General features: G+C 38.7%; 1 protein-coding gene across 1 annotated transcript in view; it reads right to left on the reverse strand.

Moving 5' to 3' along the window:
* KIF13A (kinesin family member 13A) overlaps positions 1–14,325 on the reverse strand; it is a 193,794-nt gene that overhangs the window by 72,980 nt on the left and 106,489 nt on the right. Inside the window, 2 exon segments of the mRNA XM_070244119.1 lie at positions 909–1,089; positions 2,027–2,119. Coding sequence (XP_070100220.1) covers positions 909–1,089; positions 2,027–2,119 — 274 coding nt within the window.

Raw genomic sequence — 14,325 nt, forward strand, 5'->3', positions numbered from 1 at the left:
AAAGGTCATTTCTATCTCCTTACATTTTACCTATTTTCTAAATTTTTTATAAATGTTATTTTTAAATCAGTAAAAAAATTTTTAATTAAAAAAAGAAAGTACATGGCCCTCTCCTATCACTATAAATCAAACTGACCTGCTTTTTATTATCACTTAGTTCTTAAAAAATACAGATACGTGGGTTTCCGCCAGTCCTACTGAATCATAGCCTCTACGGATGTGGCTTAGGCCAGTGTAGCCTTAAAAAGCCCTTCATGTGATTCCAATGCTCACCCCAGAGAGAATGAGTTGCTTAGGCTGTGTTGTTTCAATCCTTCAACTACTTTACCTCCAATTTAGAGGTGTTGCTTTCCAACAAATATGGAAGGACCAATGTGTCATTCCTTTTTTTTTCCTTTGTGAGGAAGATTGGCCCTGAGCTAACATCTGTTGCCAATCTTCCACTTTTTGCTTGAGGAAGATTGTCCCTGAGCTGTGCCATTTTGTATGTGGGATGCCACCATAGCATGGCTTGATGAGCAGTGTGTATGTCTGCAGCTAGGATCTGAACCTGTGAACCCTGGGTTGCAGAAGCGGAATGCACGAACTTAACCACTATGCCACCGGGCTGGCCCCCAATGTGCCATTCTAACTCAGTGTTTATGAATAAATTATGGGGGCAAAATAATACCGATAGTAAAAACATCTTTCTAAATTGCATATGGAAGAACTTTATACATGAACATAGGATAAACAATGAATACTGAGTATACCAACAGGCTTTGAGAAGCTGATGATTTCTCAGTAAATTAACCAAAACCAGAGTAGTAACCAAGGGCTCAAAAAAATATATTCACTTGCAGTTTTAACTTTAGGATCATTCGAAATTATTACCCCTATTACAATCTTAATTTCAACCACTAACTTACCCTTTGGGGTCTAAAAGATCCCGAACTTTTTCATTATAAATTTCCATATAGGATACTTCGACTTTAAAAGTCTGTGACTCATTTTGCTCCAGAGAGATCCTTTTAAATAAAGCACAGCAGAGCCTTGGAATAAGGCCCAGCTGCTCAGCATTGCCCATCATGGAGAAGGATTTTCCTGAGCCTGGAGAAGAGGAAGCAGAAAGAAAGGAGGATAGAAGAGGAAGCGAAATGTAATGCTTCAACCACGTAACGCATACAACCAAGTTGTATGCTTCAACCATACAAGTGTTCTACATTTATCAGCCATGGCCACACAGCACAAGTGGCAAACTTCGCCCTCAAACCCCGGCCCTCGGACAACATGGGTGCTGTTCTTTCCATTACACTCACAGCCTCCAGTTTAACTCTCAGGGCAAGATCTTGAGGGCAGCTCATTTACAGATGGATGTGTATAAATCTAACCACTAAAAATCCATAATCTTTAAAAGTATGTATAGTAAATATCAACTATACATTATCAAGTATCATGAACAGTATTTTACCCCCAAATATTTTATACTTGTGACAGTGCTTTGCTATATATTCTCTTGCCTGAGTCTCCTAGTTGTCCTGTGATTGACAATGGGCAGTATTGTTGATTTATTGATTTACTTCCACTTTAAGTTGAAATAATGGTGGCTCAGTGTTAATGGCTGAGCCACTAGTACGTTTTTTCAACCAACTGTGCCCCGAGCCTAGGTTTAATAATCTTTCCTCACTCTTGTATCTTTGTGAAAAGTCCTCTATATAGGATGATAATCTGGGTTTTTCTATAGTTTCTTACCATAACGTTTATACGGAGAAACTGGTAATTATTGTTCTAGTTCAAATACAGGTTAAAACTATAGTTTAGGAAAATGACACTTAATAGTTTGAAACTAGCTTTGCTCATTAACACTGAAATTACTCAAGTACCGAAACTGTTGAACCTTCAAAAAGAAGGTTACTTTTGATCATCTAATTCAGTTAAACCCACAAAGTCAGAAGCATTTTTCTGTCGCTTCCCAAAGTGCTTTCTGTTTCTGTTTTAAGAAATGCATATTTAATATCACTGACTATATATAAAAGCAGCTACTTACCTGTCTGTCCATATGCAAAAATGCACGCATTATAACCCTGAAAGGCTTTTTCAAGAATTCCTTCTCCAAGGCACTTGAAAACCACTTCTTGACCTAAAACACAAAAAAATAAAAAAATAAAAAAAAGATTTTTCTTGACATATTTGTATTAATAAGTCCCAGTTATTAACAATAGTCTCTCAATCCAAAAAGATGTTAAAAGTGTACTGCGTGCCTACTATGCGTAGGGCTATATATTAAGAGCTTACCATATGCAATTTTATTTACTCTTCTAAACTGTAGCTCAGTACCTGGACCAATTTACGATTCTATTCATTATTTCCCTCTAAGACATTTGTCTAGGCATTAAAGTTTCCTTTCTATGGTCAGTGGGCCATATGGAAGCACTGTTTAAATTTGGTTATGTTTCTTCTCATGAGTTAGTATCAAAATGTCATTAAACATAAGTTGTTTTATTTCCCCATCTGGATTGTGAGCTTCCAATGAGGAGGAACCATGTCATACACATTGTGGTATGTGCCTGCACCTCTGCACCTAGCACGGTGCTGAGCACATGCCTAGTGCTGAGAAACTGTTCATTGCTGGTGGAGGTGATGTGCTGAGCACAGGCACCTCTCACCTGTGTTCCCACGGGGTGTTCAGGGAGAAGTTCTCTTCTGTGAGCCTGTCTACAGCTTACCGAGCTCTTGGGAGTGTTCTGTCATATATATATACTACGGTAGCGTCTGGCTGAAAAGTAAAGGTGTGAACATCTTTTTAAACACTGAAGGTGACATTTACTACCTTTTGAAATTGGTGACTTTCTAACATCCATTCTCTATCATTAAGAGAATTAAAATGATATTCTTCTCCCTCTGTTCTCTTATAGTCCTTAGAACACTCGCTACCACAGCATTTGCAGAACCTACAGCTTTAAGTACCTCTTTCCTCCATGGAAACGAGAACCCTGATTGATGTCAGAGACTATAATCTGTTGACCTTTGTAATCCTAGTGCCTAGTCCAAATGCTTAGGAAATGTTTGCTGACAGAATGAGTCTGTTTAACCTTTTTATCCTACATGAAAATTCCTTGTACACTTGGAAATAACGCAACATAACATACGCTTTTGGGTGTATGTTTTTGTTTCGTGCAAAGTTGGATCTGGTCTTGGCAGTCCCTTGTTATACTCTGGCACAGCATGGTTGCGGGATGGGACTCTCCAAAATGTGTAAGCATGAAACAAGAAATAATCCTGTCAACCATTAGGTTGGCAAAAAATAAAATTCTGACAACATCAAATACAGCTGGATTGAGGAAATACTTGTTTTCGTAAGCTGCTGGTGGGAGAATAAACAAATGCAGCCATTCTGAAGGACAACCTCATGGCACTCATAAACAGGAACATGCCCACACCCTCCGACCCACTGGGAGGCAGCCACCCTGCAGACACTTCCACAAGGGACCCTTGTGTAATAAGATGTTCATGGCAGCATTACTTGTGGTACTGTAAGGTGGAGTCAAGTAAAACATCTGTTAGGAAGGGAGTGGATAAGTAAAATGTGACTATTCTATATGATGGAATGTCAAAAACCATGTAAAAAAACAAAACAAATCTATATGTGTAAACTACGCTAGAATTCAAAAACATTGAGTAAAAGAAAAGTCACCTTCAGACTGTACACACAAGGGGAAAACTTATGTCTGTGTGTGTGTGTGTGTGTGATATCTATGGGTGCTACAGTAAACTAAATGCATTCGAAGAAAATATACCAAATTTATAAAACTTTATTTCTGACTTCTAACATCTAGCACAGAGCCTGGTACCTAAGAGGTATTCAAAACATGTTGGCGGGATATGTGGATTTTTTAAAAGGGTGTAACCGTAAGAGGCTTTCCTAAATACATGGGTTGGTTGTGAAGACTACCTAAAGATGTGTGTGTATGTGTGCACACACACACACTCTGAGAAGAATAACGTATTGTCGAAATTATTATTCACTAAACACACACTTTCAAAATTGCTTTTATGTTATAGGTAAGTATGACGGAGTCTTGCATTCACTAAGAAAATATCTGGCCCATCCTGCTCTTGATCCTTTCATACACATCAGTAGTTTTTTCTCCTAAGTTTTCTCAAGGACCTTCCTTATTTCACATGTATTCCCAAGGCCCATGCCAAAAGGCAGGCCTTAGATCTGGAGCTGAGCCCTGCAGTGCAGGAGATCAGGAATTAAACACAGCCTTTGCTCAGGCTTGTGAGAACTGATAGTGGTCCTCAGCCAGACCCAAGTGCCACTGGAAGGCATTCCAAAAGCACTGTCTCCTGGCACAAGCAGATGAACAGAACAACCCCGTCTGATCTTCCACACTGGTCAACCAGCCCCGCTGGCAGATGGGTGAGGGTGGGGACAAGATGCTTTAAGACTTGGCTAGGTCAAACATCCTGACCGTAATTCATGATTTCAATTCATATTTAGTAACTCGACAGAAAACAAAGGCTTGAGTTGATGAAAGGACTCAACTGCAGAGAGTTACTTTGGTCAAAGAGCTTTTACCAGGACTACACAGAGCCTGAAGTCGTTAACCAATCCAGAATTTCTATCTGTTCCTATAGCAGGTAGTGAAATACAGTATTTTTGGTTTCTGCTCCTCATACTGAGTAAGCTGGAATTACGAGGAATAATTTTCTCAATGTTCTTTCAACGGCAAATCACAATGTATCTTTTTCCTAAGTAGGGATGGCCTTTTAAACTAAAGATCATTAGCTGAAAAAAACAAGAACGAATGCTATAAAGCTACATGAGGGGCCGGCCTGGTGGTGCAGTGGTTAAGTGCACACTTTCCGCTTCAGCGGCCTAGGGTTCGCCAGTTCAGATCTCGGGTGCAGACGTGGCACCGCTTGGCAAGCCATGCTGTGGTAGGCATCCCACATATAAAAAGTAGAGGAAGATGGGCACGGATGTGAGCTCAAGGCCAGTCTTCCTCAGCAAAAAGAGGAGCATTGGCAGCAGATGTTAGCTCAGGGCTAATCTTCCTCAAAAAAAAAAAAAAGCCATATGAAATAGGTTTATGATATGTAAAGTGAAAAAAACCCAACCCAGAATAAGTATACTAAAATTGCATGAAAAATAAACCAAATGATCAAAGAATTCTCCAGGATATGAAAATACAAGAATAAATTTCAGTTTAGCCTACGTCCAAATTATTGCAAACAACAAATGGGATATGACTTAATCTATTTAACTTATATACTTTTATTATTTATGCTACTAAGAAGAAAGAAGAGAATTAATTTTTATCAACTGCCTTGTTTGCAACGCCCTTTACATATTTTATACCATTGAATCCTTGCAATACTCCAGTACAGTAGGTACAGACTGTGATTCATAAGGAGACTGGGGCTCTGAAAGGGTACGTCATTTGCCCAAGATCATCCCACCAGTGAGGGGCAGGGCCTGGATCTGTCTGTACTGACTCCTGAATGTTAAGGTTGATGCCCATCCATAATCAGTGACTCACGCTGCATGACACGGGGAATCAGTTACTCCCACTCTGTTCTCCAAGGTACTTTTTTTTTTTTGACAAACTCCCAGAACTTATCACATCACACTATTTTTTTCTCCATGTTTGTCTCTGCCATTGGATGGTGAGCTCCTTTGAAATCAGGAGTTGTTACATCTTAGCAGAGCGCCTGGCACACAGTAGGCATTCTTATTTACTGAATTATCCCTATGTTGACACTGCTATCTTCAGATTGAAGTGTAGTTAATTCGGGGCCCCTTTTTTCATTAATGATGGTTAAAGCACCAAAATATTTTCTGTCGAACTTAAAAGGAAATATTTAGTTGTATTAGAGGTTACACTTTGGCTAAAGTATGACTATTTTTGAAATTCTAATGAGACCCTGAAGACTACAGTAGCCTTTGTTAAATAAGGCACTGGAGTGTAGATAGACATGTCAACATAATGTGTATCTACTAATTGGATAATTTTGATAAAAATTACAGATTACACTTTTACTTACACCCACAGAAACCACCTGGGCATTAAAAGATATGTGACTGAAAAAAATAAATCAGTGTCTCTGATTTCCACTAAATATATACATACGCTTTCCAAAAAGTCAAGTTCTTTTAGATATTTACAGTTATGCTTGACAGAATATAATTGAGATTTATCATATTTAATAAAGTTTTAGTTATAACTAGGAAATGAAAAGATTCTGGGAAACAAAATGGAAGATGAAAGAACAGAAAACAACTATACTGTGTTTCTGGAAAGAATTTTTCTCCTTTCCATCCTTAAATAGCTATCATGAAGCACAATTTATAAAAGGATAAATATAAGGAATATAAATATAAGGAGTATTGTAAAGCTCAGGTATTTTTAAAAATCTAAGAAAGACTGGATTCTAGAGAAACTGGAATACATTTTATCACTATGGCTTCATGTCTCAAAAGAAATTTATTCTCTTTTCAGGCAAGAAATAATGAACATTTTCCCATCTCTACAAAGTTATAACAACATAAACCTTTTTTTAAAATACCTGCTTAGCTTTCCATTATATGCTTAACTGATGCAATCAGTTCCCTACTACAGATATTCAGTTTATTTCCTTTTGCTTTTTTCTGCAATGTTTATCCTTAAATATTTATCTTTGTGTACTTTCTCTATTGACTTTACTAAGCAAAACTCAAAAAAATCAAATTACTAAGTCCTCTAGCAATGCATGAGTCCTTTTTTCTACACCCTCAAGAACACTGGCTATTATCATTCTTCTTGGTTTTGATTAATAAAAAAAAAAACTCTTGTTAAATTAAAATTTTCCTTTTCTTCGTTTATTGCTCCTTTTGTATTTATTCTTTAGTAAATTGGTTATTTGGGTCCTATGTTTATTGTTACAAATCATTTGGTTTACTCACTGATTTTTTACTTATTAAACATGCTCATCATATGTCAAGGACACTAACCTTTAGTCTATCATGTTGTAAATACTTTTTCCCAGTCTGTCATTTACCTTTCAGTCTTATGTTGTTCTTTGTCATACAAAAGCTTTTGGTCTTTCATATTCAAATCTTTTTTCATCTTTTCCTTTATGATTTTCGCCTATGGTATATGTTATACTTCCAACTCCTTTTGGATTATTATTACCCCAAATTATATAGGTATTCACTTATATTTTCTTTTAGTTTTATTGTTTTTGTTTTTTTACAGTTTTATTGTCAAATCTGAACTCCAGCTGTGTAACCTTGGGCAAGTTCTCAGTTTCTTCATTAGTAAAACAGAAATAATAGTTGCTCCCTTACTGGGTTGCTGGTATAATTTAAAAGGCATTATAGGTAAAGCACTTGCCACAGAGCCTGGCCATTATAAGTCTAGAATATATTTTAGTCAATATCCATTATTAATATCATCTCTTAAATCTTTAATCAACCATAATTAATTTGGGTGTAAAGAAGGAAGTAATCATCTAATTATTTTTCCTTAAAATAGTTCCTCCATCTTCGTAACAATTCTGTGAGGCAATCCAGTTTCAAAGATAAAAGAAAGGATACTCATTCTTGGAAAAAAAATTCAAAGGAATCATTTATTGCTATTTCTCTAGTTCCCTTAGAGATCTCACTTTTAAAATTCCACTGACCAAATATAATGGTGGTGTACCCTCATACATGACAGGAGTGTGTGTGTGTGTGTGTGTGTGTGTGTGAACAAGTGTCTACCTGGTGGTGTGTGCGTGTGTATTGGTGTGGAGGGGAGGGCACGGGGGTCATGATGAAGAGAGGAAGGAGAAACAGTATCATTATTTGGGCCAGGATATGCCAACCCAGGCAGTCCAGTGGAGGAAAGATATTTACCATTCTTTTACGACATTAAGATATCTCAGAAGGTACAGGGGGAGAAAAACCAACATAATAAGTCATATTAATAAAATTGTGAATAGAAATGTGATCTGTAGTGTTCCCTTTAGTTTTCTGTTCTGGTGTTTTTTACCCTATGAATCCCTGGCTGGGGTTATACTTAATCAATTCTTTGATCTGGAGACTTTCAGGGCACCACCGGCTCAGTAAGAAACTACCATAAAAAAGGCCAGACTGTCCAGCAAAGCCTAAAGATGCACTGTAGACTCTTCATACAGACTCCTGTCCTCCTGAACAGAACCAGCTCTCCATGATACACAAACACTGGCTGTACTTCACTCGAGGAGAGAGAAAAATATTAAATACCAAAGACCCTTATATGGTCTATTGAGGAGAGTTTGGTTTATCTCAAAGATTGAGAAGGGTTTTTTGCTTTGTTTGTTTCTATTTTTTAAACACAGCAGTCCCCTTTCTCGGCATAGGAAAAAATGACTTGCCAACTGTTTTTTGAAGCTCAGTTCACAAAAAAAGGAGCTGTTTATGCTGGATAGTGGGAATCAGGGATCCACAGAAAATGCAATATCCATACCCTAAATGTTTCTCAAGTACCGTTCCACACTCAAATAGAGTCAAGTGATGTTTGTCTAGGGGAACACACACCAGCCCATAAGGGAAAGTTTAGAAGTCCTGTGAGCAGCAGGAGGATCTATGAGTATTTGTTTCTACCCCAGACAAACTGAGCAAACCACAACACTGTCAAACCCCAAAGCCTTGTGGCTTTTTGGCGGAAGGATGCCAGAGAGGTGGCAGCCACCCTGCAGCTGTCAGCTCCGCAAGCCTTGTACAGGGACTCCACAGGGCAAACCTGACCTCGCTTGTTAAGAACCATGACCAAGGTGCCAATTTCCTCTGTGGGGTGTATGATTAGACTTCCTATAACCATGTGGACAAGTCTTAAAACATAAGCATGCCCAAGGCAACCCATAACACAATGTCAGAACAGTAGAGATGGCTCCTGAATGGAATTTCTGCAGTCATAGACCTGATCCACCCAACTCTGAGTCACACACGATAGCCTTTGAAAAGCTAACACCCTGAGTCTCCATACTTGTGTATAATCTGTCCCTACTGGGAATAGCAGCAATGCACTCAAAGCTGCTGCATGTGTGCACTGGGAGCTGAGTAACCGAGGTAATTCTCTCTCTACAGCAGGGCCCTCATAGCAAAGCACAGAAGACGACAAACTAGGGATGGAAGGGAAGATACACCTATCATTCATACGCCTAACATGTGACTACTGAAAGATGCAGGGTCAGACAATCACAGTGGGCTATGTTCTAAGAAATGGGAGAACAAAATGGGAGGGCATAACCCTGTCTTATTTATAATCTGCATTAAACAAGGTAGACTCATATAGATCACAACCGAATAAAATACTAAGTATGCAATATAAGGCTGGACATGACATGCACAGAATAGTTCTCATTTTTCTAAAGTAGCTACATGGAAGAGTATTCAAGATTTTAACATAATCAATAATTTTATCACATTAAACAGAGTCTCCAGTTTTCCTTCTTTTCCTCATCTCTTTTCTCACTGGAGTTAGAGTGAAAAAAAAAATGGTTAAGCTCAATATTTATGGCTTGGAATTCTTGGGCTGGCTCATTTGTGAGGGTGTTTTTCCACTTCTAAACAGGGCTGACAACCATAGCGATTTTGATGAGTCTGGACTTGGCAGGTGGCCCAGCTCCAAATCAGGGCACCTGGACAGTGCAGGACCAGGCAGGTTCTTCACACGCACCTGAAGGGCGAGGAATGCTGAAGCTGGACAAGGTTTGAGCAAATCCCTCTCCAAACAGTGCAACTCTCAGAAACTGTCATGTAGTGACTTTAAACCTGGTTTAAGTTAAATAACCAAAGACTACAGAGTTCAGATAAAGGAACTAAAGCTTTAAGGCTTGACTTGGTGACACCAGATTTAAGTTTTAAACAACCGTAGACGTGTGCCATTAAGGGGCCTGGTAAGAGGATCCCGAGAAACTGGGCCATGAGGGTAAAGGTAAGCCACGGGGCCATTTTCCATAGTGGTATCCAAGAGCGATCAGCTTTGCAGTCCCCGGGAGAGTGACTCGCAGCACGGCACGGGTGACTCACCGGACGAACGTTTCCACCCCAGCGGCAGTGCTGGGGCCAGCCATGAGCTGGCAGTGAAACTTGGCTCCTTTTTTTGTTGTCAGATAAAGCGGCTGACTCCCGGGGAGGGGGTCAGGCACTGGTGCCCAGGATGAAAGAAGAAAATAAGCCACCTTACCTGGGAGGCTTGTCTAATAGAGAACACGCTTTGGAGTTATTCAGGAGGGTATTTTCACATAAAACAAGGGCTGAGAAAGGAAATGTTCTTCATTTCTATCTGCTCGATAGTGTTTTACACTGTCTCTCTCAGACAGAGAAGTAGGCTTGACTCAACGTTTCTTCTGGACCGTGGGGTGCACAATATTTATGGCCCTTGAGGGGAGGCTGAAACAAAGCCCAAACCAAATGCAGGCATTCAGGACTCTAGAGAACTTCTGACAGGAGGGAGAATGCTATGAGTCTGATTCCTGGCTGGGTTCCAAGCCAGAGCACGCCAATACGATTTCCTTAACACAGCCTCTTTTGGGGATGAGAAAGAAGAGAGGAGAGCCTGGGATTACCGTAGAATCCATAAAATCTTCACATATAATTGTCATTGACTGAAATCCACATTTACCACTGCTTTCAGCTCTCTCTCAGGTAGCAGGGCCTCTCTGAACCTCAGTTTCCTCATCTGTAAAATGGGGACAATAACAGTTTCTACCTGGTTGGGTGTTTTGACAATTAAATGACCTGCTGTAGGTAAAGAGACAAGCACAGAGCTTGGAACCTAGTGCTCAGAACGATACTGTATATTGTTGTAATTATTATCCACCTCTCTACATACCTCTAATTAAGTTAAATGATGTCTCTGGGTGCCAATATATACTTTAGGGAATAGATGCAGATGAAGAAAGTGTGGAAGAAGGTGGGGTTGGGTGGGATGAACAAACAGGGGAGTAGAGGTGAGAAGCATACATGCATACTTTTTTTTTTCATTTAACAATAGCTTAGCTCTTTTATTTCAGAGAAATTTTTCTTAACTGACGTCTACTTATCCAATTCTCTGGATACACCAACATTCTCTCTTCCATCTGTAAGATAGAGCGATGCATGCCCACTGCATGCTCAATCACCCCAGCTGGTAGGCTACTCTCTGGACTCCCACCAGCTGAGTTATGTTCTCACAAAGGGTCAGTTGTGTTTGCTCCTAAACTGGTTTATGTCAGTTGCCCTTCTCTGTAATTACATAATTTAATTAACAAATGTAAAAACAGAGTTGCTGATTCTGAGAAAACTAAGTTGGACACTTAGGAACAAGTTGATAAAGGTGAGTCATTAAAAGAATTCTCAAATTAGGTATGGATGAGACAACTTGTAAAAGACTGTAAAAGAAAAACCTAGGATTCTGCACTAGATTGTTTCATAAATGTCTTAAGATGGCATGCACCATTTATAATGAATATCTAACAAACTTTTCAAATAGTCAACTACTACTGCTTCTCTTAACTATAGGAAAAACTTTTATGGTTTTGATAACCCTAACAGCTAACAATTAGTGAGCATTTACTCTGGGCAAGGCACTTGCTGAGTGCTGTACACACACTTGAATAGCATAATAATGAATCAATGCAACATGGTAAAACAAATATTTTGGAACTCTGCTAAAAAATTGGTTGTATTTTGGCTACTGTCAGATTTTAGAATGTAAATTGTGATGTACAGCTAAACAACGTGAAACAGAAATCACTTCTACTTCTGAGCACAGAAAATCCCCCATCATGGGAACAGAATCAAACATGGCTGCTCTCCCCACAGCAACAGCCCACGGCTCTGAGGCACTCAGCTGTCCCCTCACAGTATAAAGCAACGCTAGCAGAACAAGAATCCAATGTACAGCCTTTCTCCTGAATTGCAGGGTATTAACAACGCCTGAAAACACATGGCTTCAGCAAATTTGAGCAACATACCATATGGTGAGAACTGTTATATAATTTCTAAGTCAATAGTTTAGAATCTCTCAGGCCAAGAAACATGTCCACATGGATCCCCAGACATGCCACCACCAGACTGATTTTTATTTTTGGCATGAAGATTTATAGAAAAATAGGTTTATGAAAAATATTCACCTACTAGGAAGAAAATTGAAACCAAGGTTATTAGAAGTCACTGTTATTTACTAACATGACACATTTTAGGCAGTGACAAAGGATGTATTGATTTATTGTTGAGAAGGCCTTAATTGCAATCAGTAGTGATTTAAGCATTTACAAAGATCTACTATCTTTTATGACACTCTCAAGTTTATCAGTACTCACTATAATATAATAACTTTATAATCCTAAATTGTGGATCTATGTCTATGTGCATGTATATATGAGGTTGAGGGGGAAGATATAGGTTTACATAGAAATGCCAAGCTTTGCATGCCTAATTCTGCAGGTTACTTCTGTTTTTCTTTTCTTAGCCCTGGTACAAGAGTTTTTGCTTTAAATACTCAGAATTATGTGCCAGACAAGCATCTTTATGACTACCTAACTAAAAGGTAATAATAATGAGAGAGAATATATTTAAAATGTAAAATGTCTCAAAGCATGATTCAGTGCAATTCAAATGGCTTAACAAACAAGGCTTTTATTTGCTCTGAAAAGTCCACTGCAACAGCTGTGTGGCCAGCATCAAATGTCTGATTCAAGTTTTATCAGAGTGCTGGAGGAGAGCTGAGATCATTCTAGGCCATATCTCCTCTTTTCACAGATGAGGAAACAGAGAGCCCCAAAGTTTAGCAGTTTGTGACAAAACCAGGTCTCATAAATACCAGCACACGCATTTGCTTTCCAAAGCACTGAGTCTACCAGCCTTACTATGCTACAATGTGACAATGATAAATATTAAGTGAGCTTTTCCTATGTGCCAGTATTGACATAAGTACTTTACATAAACAGGTCATTTAGTTCTCAAATCAACCCTGTGAGATCAGAACTATTATCATCCTTATTTAACATAGAGGAAAGAGAAGAGTAGTAAGATTCAGTAACTCACAGGACCTTACACAGATAGAAGGTGGTGTAGCCAGGATTTGAGCCAGGCAGTCCACATGTTCCACCACTCCAACCAACCCGCTGCAATGCCATTATACATACTATAGAATCATGCACTTCTAACGCAGAAAGCCTGAGAGTGGAAGCTCTTGCTATAGCTTTTAATAAATAACGTAATATAAAACATAATTGAGGATTTAACATTTTACACACTACATGAAACTTACAGCCCCGGCTTCTCTTGTCTTTCGATCCATGCACTTATCTTTCTGTCTCTCTCCCCGCTTCCCTCTGCCCCCCAAGTTTTGAGAGCTGCCTTGAGCTCTGATTCAGTATCAATGATGCCATTATTCACTGAGCCTGACAAATAGGTCCGTTTCAGGAAATACGTGCTTCCCCTTCTCCGTTTCCTCTATTTCCCATCAAAGAATGAAAGCTTCTATCTTAATGTTTCTATTCACAATTAAGAAGGAATCCCTTTTTTCTTTTAAATGAAGAGAAAGGAAATCAAATTAGTATAGAAACCAATCAACTAGTAATTATTTACTGGTATTACTATTACTAATCTACTAGCAACGTTTTTACTGGGCAGATTATTTACAATGAATGCAAACAATCCTGAGAACAGCAAGCAAGAATTTTGCTTTTTGCTAAAGTGGTCACAGTATTTGTACATTAATGGGGATATCTAAAGAATAAGAATTTTCTCTCCAAATTTTGTAAATAGACATTGCTCTAACAGCCGAGAGAACCCTATTTCAGGGCTAGCTGGAACACGGTGATTTGATATGATCACGCCAACTATAATTTAGTAAATTTTAGGCTATCAGTAGTTTAAAAATCATTTTTATCTTCTCGAATATTTCTGAACATACTACTGGCAACGAAGAACTACAGAAATCTTGAGTTTCACATTTGAATTTTATCATCTGTACTTAATAAAGTTATTTCTGGTAAAAAAAAAAAACAACACACACCAAAATGTGTGTCCTATATCCAGGGTCATAAGTGATACACTGCAGAAGGCTAGGATGGTCTCTACAGGCAATAATGGGGGACATGATTCTAGAATCTTCCTTAAGCATTATTTTAACCACATCACCCCAACAGCCCCCATTTTTCACCATGTCAGTCTAAACTTCTTAGTCTGGCTTTTTAAATTTCCTATTACCTTGCCTCACTCAAAACACAAATAGGTCTCCCACTGCTCCCCCAAAGATGCACGTTATGCTCAGACCAGTGCTATCTACCATGCTTACTCCCACTTCTGCATCTGCACTTACGGAAAAGCCAGACGAAGTATCATTT

Source organism: Equus caballus, chromosome 20, assembly GCF_041296265.1.
Source record: "Equus caballus isolate H_3958 breed thoroughbred chromosome 20, TB-T2T, whole genome shotgun sequence".
NCBI classification, from domain to species: Eukaryota; Metazoa; Chordata; class Mammalia; order Perissodactyla; family Equidae; genus Equus; species Equus caballus.